Source organism: Rana temporaria, chromosome 12, assembly GCF_905171775.1.
Source record: "Rana temporaria chromosome 12, aRanTem1.1, whole genome shotgun sequence".
NCBI lineage: Eukaryota > Metazoa > Chordata > Amphibia > Anura > Ranidae > Rana > Rana temporaria.
Window position 1 is genome coordinate 58,106,480 of NC_053500.1, and position 18,237 is coordinate 58,124,716.

An 18,237-nucleotide genomic window follows, 5' to 3' on the forward strand; every position below is an offset into this window, starting at 1 on the left:
AATGGTCATCAGTGACAGTGTCACTAGGCAGAATAGTTAGCCCAATTTTTTTTTATATTTGTGAAAACACACTGCTCTATTACTTCTGCCCTACTTCCTGGTCAGACTTTAGGTCACGACGTAGAAAGGAGTTGACCAGCTGATTTCATTAGCACACACACACACACACCCTGCATCATCTACCCTCAGCTGGTCAACACCTTCCTGTGTCATGACCTAAAGCAGGGGTAAACAACCTTGGCCCTCCAGCTATTTTGAAAGTCCCATGAGAATTTGCAAGACCCTAACAATCATAGGTAGGACTCCTAGAGGCAGAGGCATGGTGGAATTTGTAGATTCACCACAGCTGGAGGGACAAGGTTGCCTACCTCTGACCCAAAGTCTGACCAGGAAGTAAGGCAGAAGTAATCGAGCAGTGTGTTTAAACAACTATGAAGCGAGTTAGGTAAGCTGGTGTAGAATTAATGGAAAGCGGTTATATTTTTGCAAAATAAGTACATTAATACTTTATTGGTACATAGGGAAGCTGAAAAAAAGGTGAACTGAGCAATCCTCTTATTGTTAAATTAGATAAATCTTGACAAACAGAGAAAACCGTTGTCAAATCCTACCCCTTGGTGTAAGTGACAGGCTTACATATCTCATGCACTAGCCTGAGACAGGCACATCCTGTGTAAAATATTCACAATACACATCCCCCTCCCCTCCAGCTCTCCCAGGATTGGCTGCCTTTACTGTGTTTTGACTGAATGTTTCTCATCATGGGGTGTGATCCACAGTTCAGTGTGATGAGGAAATGTATACAGGCATACCCCGCTTTAAGTACACTCACTTTACATACACTCGCGAGTAAGGACATACCCGCAAGTGTATGTAAAGTGCCTTACAAGTACTGTACAGACATTTTGCAGTCGCACTAGAAAGAGCTGAAGCTCGGAAAGCAGAGCCTGCCCTGTTCCAGTGTGCCCCTGACACCCCCACTACAGCCCCTGAGACCTCAACTACAGCTCCTGACACCCCCACTACAGCCCCTAATCCCCCACTACACCCTAGAAGTGAAAAAAGGTATTGAGTGAGTGAGTAACTTATATAGCGCAGCACATGCGAACTGAATCGCCTCTGGGCGCTGAATCGATCGATTCCATGCGTAGAGCCCCCTTGACCTCAGAAGAGATAGGTTTTAATCTTTCTCCTAAAGGCCAAGTGGTTCACCACCAACCGAACGGTGGTTGGTAGATCGTTCCACAAACGAGGTCCCTGGACTGCAAATCTTCGATCTCCTTTGGATTTGTACCTGGCTTTGGGTATCTGGACTAGATTTTGATTGGTGGATAGCAGAACGCGATTGGGGTTGTGAGCTTTTATTTTTTCACATAGATATTGGGGGGCGTTTCCTTGAATACACTTATGCATTAGGCAGAGTGCATTGAAAGTGATTCTGTCTTTTACTGGCAACCAATGAAGGGATCTCAGTGAAGGTGAGATTGATTCCCATGTTTTTTTCCCCAGTCACGAGTCGAGCGGACGTATTTTGAACGACTTGCAGACGAGTGATTTGGTATTTGGGGAGTCCGAGATAGAGGGCATTCGCATAGTCAAGTCTGGAATTAATAATTGTTCCCTTCCCACCATGATTGGAATGTTCTCTTTCAGGATAAATGGGGTTAGTCTGCGTAGTAGGCGCAGCAGATGGTGCTGACCACTGACCCTATTTGTGCATCCATTGTCATGTTGGAGTCGAAAATGACTCCAAGACTTTTGACTTTGGTGCTAGGGGTGATCGCTGTACCCAGAATGGGCGGAGGTGTCCATGTTGTTGCAGGATGATTTTTGCGGTTGACGTGAAACAGGAGAAGTTCTGTTTTCGAACCGCTGAGTTTAAGATAACTCTGTGTCATCCAGTTGTCTATCAAAGTAAGACATTTCTCTAGTCCGAGACGATGATCCTTTTTGTTGCAAATGCGAAAATACAGTTGTGTGTCATCTGCATAAGAATGATAAAGTAACTTCTGGTTACTAATGATTTCGAAAAGAGGGTGGAGATAGATGTTAAACAGTGCGTTTTTCAGAGGTGAAAGGCCCCAGTTTCACTGTTTGAGATCGGTTTTCCAGGAAGGAGGAGAACCAAGCTAGATCACATTCCGAGTCAAAAGTAGTCCATGATCTACTGTATCAAAAGCCGCGCTTAGGTCCAACAGTATGTGAAGACAGGATTCTCCTTCATCTGCTGCCTCGAGAGCGTCATCCCATATTTTGTGCAGCGCAGTTTCTGTTCCGTGACCAGGACGGAAACTCGATTGGAACGAATCGAGTAGTTTATGGGTGTCTAAATGATGTTGTAACTGTTGTACAACTTCTTTCTCCAATACCTTGGAGAAAACATTTAGGCTTGTTATGGGTCCACGGTTGTTTGGATCTTTGGGGTCAAGGGCGTTTTTTTTTAGATTTGTTTTTATTATACCTTGTTTCAGCATGGTAGGCACCGAGCCCTCCTGAAACGATTGGTTTATGAGCTGCGTGATAGCTGGTGCCAATATATCGGCACATTCTTTCAGCAGTTTAGTGGGGATGATATCATTGGGTGATGTGCTGTTCCGCAGTGTACCGATGATATTTTTCGTGGCATCGATGGAAATGGGTTTAAGGGAGAAATTAGTTGATTGCGGTGGTTTTATGTGGGTATTAGATTTGTGGTTTGGGGAGGGATTGATGACGGTTCTTTTATGCTGAATATTTTCACAGATTTATTTCAATTTTATTAATGAAATAATCTGATAATTCATTGCAAACTTCTTGTGAGTCAGAATTGAAGGCCTCTAAACAGTTCGCGGGGGCGGTTTAGAGGCATTTACGATGATGTTGGAAAAGTGATTTTTTTTTGGCCATAAAGATTTCTCTGTGATATTTCTTGGTTATGCTATTATAAATGGTGAGGTTTTCCACTGACGAGCATCTTTTCCAAGCAGCTTCTGCTCTTCTACGCTCTTGCTTTAGCAACGACAGCTGGTCATTAAACCAGCTGGAGTTGTTTTTCCGGATGCATGTTTTGCGTTTTGGTGCTACTAAGTCGGCTGACTGTAGTAGTGCCTTGTTGATGGCGTAAAGTGTTTCTGTGGCTGTTTGCTGTTGTTGAATAGTTTTTGTTTTGTTCCCTAGTGTAGTTTTGAAGAGTTCAGAGTGGAGCTTCTTCTGAGATCTAGTCCAGTGAGTTGTCACCGGTTTTGTCGTTTTTTTTTTGAGGGGGGGTTTTTAATAATTGTGAATTTAATAGCGTGGTGATCTGTCCATGGTTGCGGCTCATTTTCCAGGATGTCGATTTCCAAATCTTGTTTGAAAAGGAGATCAAGCGTATGACCTGAGGTATGGGTGGGCCCATGTACTAGTTGCTGCAGACCTAATCCTTCTAGGTGGTCGATGCGGCGACGGGATCCAGTGAGGAGTTGGCCCAGAGGTTAAAATTCTCAAGCAGCAAGAGGTGTTTGATGTTTAGGGTATAGGTGGAGATGAACTCCATCAAAGACGTGAGAAGCTGCGATTTTGGGCCGAGTGGTCTATAGCAGAGTAGAATGTGGACAGTGTCTTGGGGATTTGTTTGCAGTTGCAGAGAGAGTGTTTCCATGAATGGAAGAGAGTTCTGAAGGACTGGCTTTGTGATCAAGAGGTGAGTCTTGTGGATCACCGCCAGGCCTCCTCCTCTTTGCCCCACTCTGTTTTGCGTTAGAATACGATAATTTGCTGGCACCAGTTCTCCTAGAATGGTGTTGCAGTCAGCTGAAAGCCAACTTTCTGTAATAAAGAGGCAGTCTAAATCGTATTGTAGGATGAAATCATGGATTTCTTGTCTGTGTTTTACTGCCAATCTTGTGTTGACCAAAGCGCATGATATGTGCTTCGGCTGGGGTGCATGCGTATAGTTTTTGTCTGTCAATCGTCGATTGATTCTGCTCACTGCTCAGAACTTTTTTTATGCCCGCTGGTAATATTGAGGCAAATGGTTTGAAGTCGCAGATGGTTTCAGCAGAATACCTGAGATTAGGCATAGACGCATAAAATGCGGGGGGCAGTGGTATTAATCGGGGAGGTATTTGATGGTAATGAGGAAGGAAGATTTCCAAGTGGGTCTCCATTCGCCAAGTCTTCCCTCCCCGTATTGTTTCACTTTAAGTACATTTTTGTTTTACATACATGCTCTGGTCCCATTGTGTACTTAAAAGTGGGGTATACCTGTAGTGCAGTGAACAGCCAGCCGTATATATACAGACAAGTGATTAGGAGAGATGTATCTAGTTAGAGCTGGGCAGAGGAGAAGTCCAGTGATCTGATTATTGTTATAGTGCAGTGTGTGTCTGAGGTCACCTGATCACAGTTGCAATATTCCTTTCCATCACCAGGATGTGTTATGTGGGGGAGGGGTGGATTTCTCACTTTTTATACTTACACCCAGTAAGGCTGAATGAGCTTAGGGCCGGTTCACACTAGTGTGCTGTGCGAGATCGCATGTGATTCGCACCGCACTGCAGTGGAAATCACATTCGATGTCCATGCAGTGCGATTTTAGCCATACAGATAGTATGGCCGATATTGCATCGCATTCGGACCAAACTCACACAGGACCCTTTTTTTGATCCGCACTAGAATCGGATCGCATGTGTGTTCACACCTACGCGGTCTAAACTGTCAGTTCGCAGTGCGATATGCGAGCTGAAATGGGGGTGTCATTACCATTGTGACACTTTCCAGCAGTTCGCATATGGCAGTGTGCAGTTCTGCCGTGCAAGTCGGGTGCGATGTGGGAACCCGCAGTGGATTCGCAGGGTTACCGCATCACACGTATGTGAACCGAGCCTACAAATGTCACCTGACTGCACCAACCAAGGCTGGGTTCACACTGGCGCAATGCGGGATACAATGTTAATGACAACCCCATTTCAGCATGCATATCACACTGCGAACTGACAGTTCGGACATGAATTGGATCATATAGGTGTGAACACCCATGAGATCCGATTCTGGTGCGGACCAAAAAAAAAGGGCCTATGCGTGTCAGCAGGGCAGTGGAAGGTGTCAGCAGGGCAGTGGACGGTGTCAGCAGGGCAGTGAAAGGTGTCAGCAGGGCAGTGAAAGGTGTCAGCAGGGCAGTGAAAGGTGTCAGCAGGGCAGTGAAAGGTGTCAGCAGGGCAGTGAAAGGTGTCAGCAGGGCAGTGAAAGGTGTCAGCAGGGCAGTGAAAGGTGTCAGCAGGGCAGTGAAAGGTGTCAGCAGGGCAGTGGAAGGTGTCAGGGCAGTGAAAGGTGTCAGGGCAGTGGACGGTGTCAGTAGGGCAGTGAAAGGTGTAGGGCAGTGGCCGATGTCAGGGCAGTGGCCGGTGTCAGTAGGGCAGTGGCCGGTATCAGTGGTTGGTGTCAGTGGGGTAGTGGTCCGTGTCAGTGGGGGTAGTGGTCCGTGTCAGTGGGGGTAGTGGTCCGTGTCAGTGGGGGTAGTGGTCCGTGTCAGTGGGGGTAGTGGTCCGTGTCAGTGGGGGTAGTGGTCCGTGTCAGGGGGGGTAGTGGTCCGTGTCAGTGGGGGTAGTGGTCCGTGTCAGTGGGGGCAGTGGTCCGTGTCAGTGGGGGCAGTGGTCCGTGTCAGTGGGGGCAGTGGTCCGTGTCAGTGGGGGCAGTGGTCCGTGTCAGTGGGGGCAGTGGTCCGTGTCAGTGGGGGTAGTGGTCCGTGTCAGTGGGGGTAGTGGTCCGTGTCAGTGGGAGTAGTGGTCCGTGTCAGTGGGGTAGTGGTTGTGTCAGTAGGGTAGTGGTTGGTGTCAGTGGTCTTGGGGCTCTGGATCTTGCTGGTATGGGGGTGGGGCGGTTGTGGCGTCAGACGTTTTTTATTTTCAATTTCACAGCGGGGGATGAGGAGGATACGAAGGGGGCCAGAGAAGAAGGGGGGTGGAGAATCACGAGCACACTGGCGCTGGAGGAGGCAGACACTGAGGACACAAGGGGATGATCGGTGCAGCAGGGATAGCTGTGAACACCGATCCCCCTGCATGGCTTTTCAGGTGAAAGCCGCGGGAGGGAGAAGGAGAAGCGGCTGATGAAAAGACATGCGGGGGGGGGGAAATCTGTGCTCACAGCTGTCCCCTGCACCGATCATCCCAAGTGTCACTGGACATTGATGTGTGTGCAGAAGTAACGGGGACCGTGAGCGCGCTCTGCTTTTACCAAGAACGCTCTCTGCCTCTCTCCTGCACGCTATAGCCAAGTGTAGAGGTGGGCGGAGAGTCTGCTGGCGTCATGACTCCACCCACCGAGTGGCGAATAACAGAGCCGCCCACTGAATCTGAAGTTTTGGGGAGCTTCAAACAGAGTAGCAGGAGACATTTGACAGGTAAGGATACATGCAGGAGGCATGTATATCCTTCTAGTTCACCCCTACGGCAGTAGTTTAGAATTGATGAGAGTGGGTTTACATCGACTTTAAGTTTATAGTGTACAACCTGCATTTCAATGAATATACCCAAATACTACTTACTATCCACATGCCATCAAAAGGCACTTTATCGTGAAAATCCTTTATCATGTCATACCACCAGCTGAAAGTTTCAGGGTTTGTGAAATCAGGAAACACTGTAAGACCCGGCCATACCTGGAGAGAGGGTTGATAAAAAAAAATAAAAAATTACTTATGGAAAAACATGCTACTAACACAAACAGTTAAAAAATATAAGAAGATTCTTTCAAAATCAAAGGTTTAGGGCACCAAGTCCAGAACTGATACTAAACAAGAAAAGCCTTATCAGTAATTAAAGTGATACTAATGTCATGTTTTTTTTGTTAAAGCGGTTGTAAACCGCATAAACTTTTTTTTTTTTTCCCCAAACCTGCAATGCAAAAGGCATAATAGGCTAGTATGCACCGCATACTAGCCTATTATGAAATACTTACCTCGGAACGAGGTGTGTACCACTTACCTGGTCCACGCCGAGCAGGATGTCATCTTGCTCCGGCGTGTCTTCCGGGTATCGCCGCTCCAGCGCTGTGATTGGCTGGAGCGGCGATGACGTCACTCCCGCGCGTGCGCGCGGGAGATTTAAAATCGGCAGGGTCCGGCGATGCCGGTCCTTCAGCCGTGGAGTCCCCCCTGCGCATGCGCCGCCCGCATTGCGGGGGTAATATCTCCTAAACCGTGCAGGTTTAGGAGATATTCTCCTTACCTACAGGTAAGCCTTGTTGTAGGCTTACCTGTAGGTAAAAGTCCAAATAGTGGGTTTACAACCACTTTAAATTTTAGTTAACTTGTTATATTATACTTTCCTGCTCTGTGCAGTGGTTTTGCACAGAACGTATGCCTCAGTTGAAGTGTCATTACACGAAACCGGTCGGGCACATACATTGGCCCCAGCCATTCCTAACTGTGCTATTTTTTATTGAATACAGGGATTTTTATTATTGTTATTTTCCATTTTTGGCTTTTTTTTCCTTGCTGTGGTTTTACGCATTTGTATTACTGAGTGTGTTCATGTTTGGCTAATTGCCTTTTGGACAATAAATTTTGTTTTTTTACACTATGAGGAGGCGTCCTCTCTTGTTTTTTTCTTTTCCTTTTTTATGGTGAGTCCATCCTATGCCTTACAAGGAAGCAGTGGATACTATTTCTATGTCCAGGATCTAGTCGATTTGGATTTCTACTAGCGTGGAGAGCTACGGTCCAGAGCTATCAAGAGAAGTTGCCCCCCATTCTTTGGGTTGATTAAGCACGTTTGACCCACCACCGTACGGTGTTTCTGGGTCCACCACATCTGGTAAGGGTATTTTATCTCTTTACCCCTTGTTGATTGAAAACATCTGTGAATGGGATCGTAGCTACTGTTGCATTGGGAAATTAACCAACATCAGTCACCATATAAGCTCTGAAGGCTGGAGTTATCTGGATGGACACCATATACACAACTTGAGTGTGGTTCATGAATTTCACTATTTATTTTGAACTTTATCATTCATTTGTTGCTTCTTCACATTTTAGATGTGTGTTTGGATACATCGCACCAGCGTTTTATCCTCCTAACCCAGATGTGTGTTTTGATACATCGCACCAGCGTTTTTTATCCTCCTAGCCATACCTGTGTACGGTTAGGTTTTCATGTTTGGCGCTGCACTTTTATTTTTCACTTATTTACACAATGTATTCCTTTGTTGTGTTGGCTGCCATTTTCTGACATTATTGGATCAGCGCAGTATATATTTATTATATTTTTATGCTATGGGGGCACCCAAGCCCCAGTTCCCTGTGTCCATTCAGACAAAGAGCAGCGGCCCGCCCCCTTCTCTTCTTATTGGCTGACTGACTTTGATTGGCAGCAGCAGGAGACAATGGTGCTGTGCTCCTGTCTCAACCAATGAAAGGGGGGGGGGGGGGGGAGTCCTGGGCAGCCAATAGACTCCTGCAACATTACTGGATCTAGATGGGGCTCAGGTAATTAATAGGCCCCATGCACACGAGACGCTGGTAAACTCGAGTTCAGAGGCATTTGGGCATTTTTTTCAACTGCCCCTGAACACATTTAAATGTTATCCTATGTGTCCATGCACAAATTCACGTTTTTTTTACGTTTTAAAGCAGTTGGGTTTAGGCTCGTTTTTTCAGATGCAAAATTTTGGGTTCAGACGCAAACGTTTTTGCGTTTCAAAGCTTTGGGAGGGTCTACAATGTCTTTGTTATGAACGCTGATAGCCGCAAACGCGGTAAAACGCCGCTAAACGCGGCAAAACGGTGCGAAATTCGCGGCAAAAACGGGCGTTTTTAAACGCCGGTTTTTGCCTTTGAAAACTTGAGTTTACATGTGTTTGCATTTGCTTCTCGTGTGCATGGGGCCTTAGGGGGGCTGAGAGGGGCTGCTGCACAGAGAAGGCTTTTTCTTTTTGCATTCTATGCATTAAGATAAAAAACATTCTGCCTTTACAATCACTTTAAAGTAGCAGGGTGGTAAAGGTAGAGAAGTGCTGACAAAGATTGGATGAGAGGGTGTTAATGAGAGTGACAAATAGACTTGTTTGTGTGTTTACAGGTTGCTATTGCAATAGCGGTGGTGGCAGAAGTTTCTGCCACATTGTTATGGAAACCTGTTAATCAACACAAGAGCCGGTTCACACTAGGGCGACACGACTTCCAGCGCGACTTTCAGAGGCGACTCCGACACGACTTGAACATGAACCACAGGGCGATCTGGGGCGATTTACAACACGACTTGAAGTCGTCTCCAGGACAGGAGACTTTCCAGTGGCCAATAAAACAACAATCAGCTCTGGGAGAGGGAGGGGGAGGGAGGGGTGCAGGAGATGTTTCCCTGAGAAATGTATGTTATCTTCCTGGAAAGTAGCTTCAGATAAGACAGTGATCCGACTTCTGAGGCGACTTCCATTGAAATCAATGGGTACAAATCGCCTACAAGTCGGATTGAAGTAGTACAGGAACCTTTTCTGAAGTCGGATCGCCTTGAGTCGTGTGTATTAACACAGCTCCCATTCACTTCCATTGTTTTTTCTACAGCGCGACTTGGGACGACTTGAGGCGACATGAAGTCGGATCGCAAGTCGCCCCAGTGTGAACCGGCTCGGAAGGTAAATACCAAAGTCTCAAAATGCCACAAGATTTCATTATTAGGCTTCCGGAGGACTCGTAAATAGATGATGCCCGTATCAAAGGAGTCCATGGGAATCACCTTATAATGAAATCGCCTAGGTGGCCTGGACCGGAAGTGCCACCTGTATATAGCTTTAAAAAGGTATTTAGAAAAAAAAAAAGAAAAGGATATTCATTTATAACTGTACTATGGATGGGCTATCTGATCTAAACAATTGTAAAAATGGGTGGAACTCCACTAAGAACACAACTATGTCTCTTGAGATTTCTGGAGTCTTCAGAATGCCAAGGTTTTAGTGGTTGGGGCCTGAATCTGTGTGTAGTGAGGGGGCAAGTATGTCCAGTGAGAATGAGAGTGAATTGCTGTAGACAGAAGAGGCCAGGTCAGGGCAGGACAAGGGTGAGATTGTGTAATAGAAGTGGTCAGTAGCAGAATAGAGAAGAGAAGGGTTAAAGAGAAGGGTTAAAGTTTTTTTAAGGTTAATCATTTGTTGCTTGGAGGGATATGTGGTTGAAGAAAGACACCATGAAAATACGATAATGTTGTGATCAAAAAGAGGAAAGAGGGTGTTGGAGAGTTTGCAAGTAGTGCCAAGATGGAAGAATACAAGGTCAAGGGCAGGGCCAAACTGGCCTACCGGGATATCGGGAGAATTCCCGGTAGGCTGCCTGTAATGTGGCCGGTTTGAGTTGCGGAGCTGCAGTGCTCCCTGTCCCCTCTCTCCTGTGTATTATCACAGAGCTTGCTGGCTGGGTAACACGGTCCTGCCCCCCTAGACGGGCTCATGTGATAGTAGATAGAATCAGTATTCAGCCTATCACACAAGCAGGTCTAGGGGGGCGGGACGGTGTTACTGCATTATCGCCGAACACAGACCCAGGCAGACCAGCCAGCTAAGAGATGATACACAGGAGATGTCATGCCCGCCGTAGTAGGTGCTAAATAGGAGGATCACATATAGGCTGTATATAGAGGAATTGAACTGTTTATATTCCTCTATACAGCCGTTAAATGCTTGCAGGAGGGAGAGGAGGAGAATTAAGCATTTCGCGGCTGTATGGAGGAATAGAGACAGCTCAATTAATCTATATGCAGCCACCCTGCCTCACCTCCTATCAGGTTCTCCTTAAAGCTTCCCCCCCCAGTGTTCTCCCCCACCACACTCTCCAGCCCTCCTCCCCCTCCCACAGTTCTCTCTACCCCTGTTCTTTCTGCCCCCCCTGATCTCCCCATCCATCTCCAGCCACCATCCCAGTGCCCCACCCCCCAGTGCTCTCCACGCCTGTTCTCCCCCCCCCAGTGCTCTCCACGCCTGTTCTCCCCCCCCCCCAGTGCTCCCCACCCCTGTTCTTTCTGGCCCCCACTGGTGCTCTCAAGCTCCCCCCCATTGCTCTCCACTCCCCAGTGCTCTCCACCCCTGTTCTTTCTGCCCCAGTGCTCTCAAGATCCCCCTTAGTACTCTCCAGCCCCCCCCTCAGCCTCCCGTGCTCTCCACCCCTGTTCTTTTTGGCTCCCCCCCCAGTGCTCTCCGCTTCCCACCTCTGTGATCTCCACTCCCCCTGCTCTTTGCCCCCACCCATGTGCTATCCAACCCCGCCAGTGCTCTCCCTTCTCTCCAGCTCCCACCCAGTGCTCTCACTTCCCCAGGATCAGAGGACAGGCTGGCTGGGGGCAGAAAATAAGGACGTCTGAAGGTGCAGGTGGCCAGGGACCACTCCATCTCACAACAAACAGATCCTGTGGAAGGAGCACTGTCCCCATCCAAAACAAGAACAGACTCTGCATGCTGATGGCGATCATGGATATCCTGCTGGCATGGAAGGTACCGTATCAAGCATCAACAACACACCTTCCCACAGACAGGGACTTCAGAATGGGACATGGGGCATAGGAGGGGCTTCAATGATGGGCACTGTGAGACTGCATTTGATGGGCACAGTGAGGCTGCAATGATGGGCACAGTGAGGCTGCAATGATGGGCACAGTGAGGCTGCAATGATGGGCACAGTGAGGCTGCAATGATGGGCACAGCGAGGCTGCATTTGATGAGCACAGCGAGGCTGCATTTGATGGGCACTGATGAGGCTGCATTGAGCTCTTGTATCATGTCTGCAGCCTCTGACCATCTCCTGTATCATGTCTGCAGTCTCTGAGGGAGTCTGGAGAGGAGTCAAGAGTGGGAGCACCGCCAGGATGGGGGTCATGGGAGAAGTCAGATGTCTGTGGACTGTGGAGAGGAGACTGTACGATAAAACTAGAGCCACCAAGCTGTAGCCGACTGACTGAGCCCTGCATGGTGCACCTGAGAGGAGGTCGGTGACAGCACCGCTAGGCCAGTCTGAGGGGGGGTCACTGATGTAAGGGGGAAGTGAATACGATAATGTAAGGGGGCACTGATAAAAAGGTACTCCCCTTACCGTATTCTTGTGCGGAAGGTGGTCCCCCCCCCCCACATTCTGAGTTCCTGTGGTCCCCCTTGATGATTGACCACTTTTACCTGGAATTTGCGTTAATAGATATAAAGCCCTATGTGCTTTCATATCTGTCTTATCTATATATAATACACTCTTCAAATGTGCTTTAAAATGTATGGTTTTCCCTTTCATGAACAAGAAAATATTGACGCTATGCTGTTACGCTGGAATAATAATGCTGTGGGGCTGGTATGAAATTTTTTCCAGGGCTGGTTTTTATTCCCAGTCCGGCCCTGGTCAAGGGTGTTACCATCAAATTGAGGAGTGTGTGTCCATCATGTTTGGTCAAAAGATGAGATTAAGTTGATGATTTGAGATCTAGTCAGGCTGTTAACTTTAACAGATGTTAAAGCCACCAAGAATGTTAGTAGGTATTTCAGAGGACAGAAGGTTGGGAACCTAGTCAGAGAAGTCATTAAGGAAGCCGATAAAGCCTTTTCCCTGTAAGAGCCATGAAACTGTGGAATAGACTAGGTTCTGGCCAGCTTAGTAAATTGTTTTACCCACATCAATACTGGGCACTTTTACCCCCTTCCTGCCCAGGCCAATTTCCAGCTTTCAGTGATGTTACATTTTGAATGAAAATTGTGCAGTCCTGCAACAATGTACCCAAACTAAATGTGTATCATTTTGTTCACAGAACTAGAGTTTTCTTTTGGTGGTATTGAATCACCACTGGGTTTTTTATTTGTTGCTAAATAAATGAAAAAAGACTAGGAATTTTGAAAAAAAAATGTGTTTATCTTCATTTCTGTTATGAAAAAATTTCAAATAAATGACCTTTCTTCATAAATTTAGGCCAAAATGTCTTGCTACATTTCTTCGGTGGAATACTTCCCAAAACATATTGAACAGATGGTACCCAACTCCTTATAAATTGGCTAAAATGTATCCTACTACATCACCACTACGCTGGCATTGAAATGAACAAATTGGATCATTATATGACACATTATGGAGCTGTAAAGATGTGACTAGCTTCTGGAATTTAGTATCAACTTTCATAGCCTCCCTTACATGCAACCTATTAAAAAACATCTACTAGAACTTTTTTTTGTTTTAATTGTAGCATTCTTCTGCAGCCATGTGTATACTATAGTCCTCCAATTGTATAGGGAATATAGGGAAGTTTGCTTGCTGGTCTCTGTGTTTTCAGAAAAGAGTAGGTAGAGGTTAAGTGAACCAAACGCCATCCACCTTTATTTTGTTTTTGTCTTATTTATGTTTTTTATTATTATTTTATGTTTACCTCACCTTGCTCATCAGACCTATTCATTGTAAATTTTTATTAAAGCCCAGTTAAAATTTCACACACATTTTTTCTCTTTATATTTTTCTCCATGTATGAATCTCAATTAGTAATGTTTTAAAGCCCAACTTCAGGCTACCATTGTTTTTTTTTTAATTTAGGTCCCCAGATGATTAAAAAAACAAAACAAAAAAAGAAACACCCAAATCACTGTATATTGTTTAGTTTACATAGTTACATAGTTAGTCAGGTTGAAAAAAGACACAAGTCCATCCAGTTCAACCTCAAAAAAATAAACAAACAAAATAAAAAACACAATACAATCCCATACACCCAACTCCATACCCACAGTTGATCCAGAGGAAGGCAAAAAACCCCAGCAGAGCATGATCCAATTTGCTACAGCAGGGGAAAAAATTCCTTCCTGATCCCCCGAGAGGCAATCGGATTTACCCTGGATCAACTTTACCTACAAATCTTAGTACTCAGTTATTTTATGTACATTTAGGAAAGAATCCAGGCCCTTCTTAAAGCAATCTACTGAGCTGGCCAGAACCACCTCTGGAGGGAGTCTGTTCCACATTTTCACAGCTCTTACTGTGAAAAAACCTTTCCGTATTTGGAGGTGAAATCTCTTTTCCTCTAGACGTAAAGAGTGCCCCCTTGTCCTCAGTGTTGACCGTAAAGTGAATAACTCAACACCAAGTACACTGTATGGACCTCTTATATATTTGTACATGTTGATCATATCCCCCCTAATTCTCCTCTTCTCAAGAGTGAATAGATTTAGTTCTTCTAATCTTTCCTCATAGCTGAGCTCCTCCATGCCTCTTATCAGTTTGGTTGCTCTTCTCTGCACTTTCTCCAGTTCTCCGATATCCTTTTTGAGAACTGGTGCCCAAAACTGAACTGCATATTCCAGATGAGGTCTTACTAATGATTTGTACAGGGGCAAAATTATATCTCTGTCTCTGGAGTCCATACCTCTCTTAATACAAGAAAGGACTTTGCTCGCTTTGGAAACCGCAGCTTGGCATTGCATGCCATTATTGAGCTTATGATCAACTAAAACCCCCAGATCCTTCTCCACTACAGATCCCCCCAGTTGTACTCCCCCTAGTATGTATGATGCATGCATATTCTTAGCCCCCAAGTGCATAACTTTACATTTATCAACATTAAACCTCATCTGCCACTCAGTCGCCCAATTAGACAGAGCATTGAGGTCAGCTTGTAAATTGGAGACATCCTGCAAGGACGTTATTCCACTGCATAGCTTGGTGTCATCTGCAAAGACAGAAATGTTACTTTTGATCCCAGACCCAATATCATTTATAAATATATTGAAAAGTAAGGGTCCCAGCACTGAACCTTGGGGTACACCACTGATAACATTGGACCATTCAGAGTAAGAATCATTAACCACGACTCTCTGAATTCTGGCTTTCAGCCAATTTTCTATCCATTTACAAACTGATATATCCAATCCTGTAGACCTTACCTTACACATGAGCCGTGTGTAGTTTGTAGGAAAGTTATACCTTCCACTAAACTATGATATACATACATATATATATATATATATATATATATATATATAGATAGATAGATAGATAGATAGATAGATAGGAGACGTGTGTGTAGCAGGTGCTTCTCCTGTAAACTCCCTATTGGAAGAACCTGAGCCAATCCTCAGACAGCAGCGAAGGACTGTGGGGGAGGAGATAAAAAGCCAGAGGAACTAGGTCAGAGCCTCTTTTTGCCTGCACCCCATTTCCTGCACTCTATGTGTGTGTGGAATCGCAGGCTACCAAGGGGCACACAGTCTGCAACTCCAGCCCAGAGGAACAGATTGTTCATGCAGCTCCAGCCCAGAGGAACAGACTGTCCATGCTAAAGAAGGACACCCTGCAACAGCTCAAAGACTGGACTGAATGCCACTGCGACACACCTGCATCTAAGATCGATCAATCGTTTAGGGGAGGACCGCTGACCGTGCACAGGATTTGGTGAGGGGGCTTTACCCAGGAACCTTTAATGCTTTTCATAGATTACAACATCCAAATATTGTCCACAGAGCTCCTACATTGCTGGTGAAGATAATAAAACGCAAAGCTTTGCTTCCAGGACATTACCGTGGTTGCTCTTTAAGGGGACACTCCACAGGTATTGAGATCATTTCACTGGGTGTGTACTAGAAGCATCGTAGGCCGACCTGGGATTCCCCTTTAGCCACAGCATCCCACACACACACACAACAAAAGTTATTGGGGAGTCTATTTAATCTGTACATATTGCTTTCGTTGTTTGCATAGTGTTCCTGACTGTTTCTTTAAACGGTTTTAACCAAGTCCTGGGTACTTACACAGGTCCTGGCTGACTAATGTTAACCTGAATTTTACCTTTTTTCCCCCCCAAGTAAACTACAAGAATTGTGTTGTGTGGATTTATTTTATTAATCACACTGCTAGGTGTGCCAGAGGGGATGAGAGAGAGAGAGAGAGAGAGAGAGAGACCCAAAGTACCTCTTTTTGTAGACAGGACAAGGTATTTAGTTTTTTGAAGTTGTATTTTTTTTGTCGTAATTTATTGGAAAATGAAAAAAAAATTTCTTTTTTTACATACTGTCACCAGTGCAGTACAGTATAACTGGTGTGGTGATGATCAAGGACACTGACTGGTGACAGTACGTTTTTTTTAAAACACATTTTGACCATAATAATACAGTATAATGTTACCATAGTCACATTGTACTACTCTAGGGAAGTGAACAGAATTATTTTTTTTTATTGCTATAAAGCAAGCATTTTACTGAATGAAATCGATTCATTCAGTTTTTTTGTCATTAGCTGTGATTGACCACAACTCATCCCATTGCACAAATGGGCTGCGATTGGCCTAGTCTGTACCATGTGATCACTGTGACCAATCACAGATAGCAACAAAATTGTACACAATGGATGGCTTGAAAGAAAGCCATCCATTGTTGACAAATGTCATGTCATGTGACCTGCTGTGACTGGTTATTGCGGTCACATGACACTGGGCCGATAATACACAGATCACGCAGCAGCGCAGGTGCACACAAGGCGTGACCTGGGCAGACATTATATGACGTCCACCCGGATCAAAGAGAGGCCTATTCAGCAATCAAGTGACTATAGGCTGGGTGGGAAGTGGTTAAAAAAAAAAAAGCTGGATGCATTTCTAAATGCACAAAATATAACTGGATACTAACATTTAGGTAATATATCACCAGGTAGTTGATCCAAGGAATATCCGATTGCCTCCTTGGGGACCAGGAAGGATTTTTTCCCACACTGGAGAAAATTGGATCATGCTTTTTTTTTTCCTTCCTCTGGATCAACTGTGGGTATAGGACTGAGTGAGTGAAAAACTTGTATAGCGCAACATATGTGAACTGAATCGCCTCAATGCGTTTGGTATCCATTTCCTACTATATTTTGCCTTCAGAATAGATGGGTTTTGAGTTTTTTACTGAAGGCCTGGTGATTCACTTCCATTCGAATACTGGTTGGTAAAGCGTTCCACAGTCTAGGTCCTTGGACTGCAAATCTTCGTTCTCCTTTGGACTTGTAGCGGGCCTTGGGTATTTGGAGTAGATTTTGGTTAGTAGATCGGAGAACGCGATTGGGGTTGTAACATTTTAATTTTTCAAATAGATATTGGGGCGCACTTCCTTGAACACATTTGTGCGTCATGCAGAGCGCTTTAAACGTAATTCGGTCTTTTATGGGCAACCAGTGGAGGGACCTGAGGGAGGAAGAGATTGGTTCCCAGGTTTTTTTCCTGTTACAAGTCGTGCCGTCGTATTCTGGACGACTTGTAGACGAGCAATTTGGTATTTTGGGAGTCCGAGGTAAAGGGCGTTTGCATAGTCGAGTCTGGAGTTGATTATTGTTCCCACCACGACTGCTGTGTCTTCTTTTGGGATGAAGGGAATGAGTCTACGTAGCAGGCACAGCAGATGGTGGGATCCGCTGACTACTGAACCTATTTGTGCATCCATTGTCATGTCGGAGTCAAAAGTGACTCCGAGACTTTTGAGTTTAGTGCTAGGGGTAATGGTTTGTCCCAAAATGGGTGGGGGTGTCCATGTTGTTGTAGCAAGTCTCTTTCGGTTGGCGTGGAACAGAAGAAGTTATGTTTTTGATCCATTGAGTTTAAGGTAACTCTCTGTCATCCAATTCTCTATTCGAGTAAGGCATTTCTCTAGTCCGAGATAATGATCCTTTTTGTTGCCGATACGAAAGTAGAGTTGGGTGTCATCCGCGTAGGAATGGTAGAGTAAATTCTGGTTACTGATGATTTCGAGGAGAGGGGGAGATAAATATTGAATAGTACGGGCGACAAGGGAGACCCCTGAGGGACTCCGCATGACACCATGGGTTTTTTAGAAGTGAAAGGACCTAGTTTTACTATCTGATTGGTTTTCCAGAAAGGAGAACCAGGGTAGATCCGAGTCTGCCACTCTAACTACTTCAGCTAGGCGAGACAGCAACAATTTGTGGTCTACTGTATCAAAAGCTGCACTCAGGTCCAATAGTATCAGAAGACAAGATTCTCCTTCGTCTGCTGCTTCAAGAGCGTCATCCCATATTTTGAGAAGTGCTGTTTCCGTCCCATGACCAGGACGGAAACCCGATTGAAGTGGGTCCAGTAGTTTGTGGGTGTCCAAATGGTGTTATAGCTGTTGCACTAATGCTTTCTCCATTTCCTTTTAGAAAATGTTTAGGCCTGTTATGGGTCGACGATGGTTTGGGTCTTTGGGGTCGAGGGTGTTTTTTTTTTTTAGAATGGGTTTAATTATGCCTTGTTTCAGGGAGGTCGGCATTATGCCTTCCTTAAATGATTGGTTTATGAGGTGCGTTATAGCCGG

General features: G+C 45.4%; 1 protein-coding gene across 2 annotated transcripts in view; it reads right to left on the reverse strand.

Moving 5' to 3' along the window:
• The window catches only part of LOC120919155 (lysosomal alpha-glucosidase-like), a 273,064-nt gene that overhangs the window by 115,095 nt on the left and 139,732 nt on the right, over positions 1–18,237 (reverse strand). For both annotated transcript variants that reach the window (XM_040331191.1, XM_040331192.1), the window contains exon 10: positions 6,506–6,619. In XM_040331191.1, coding sequence (XP_040187125.1) covers positions 6,506–6,619 — 114 coding nt within the window. The remainder of the gene's footprint in view (positions 1–6,505; positions 6,620–18,237) is intronic.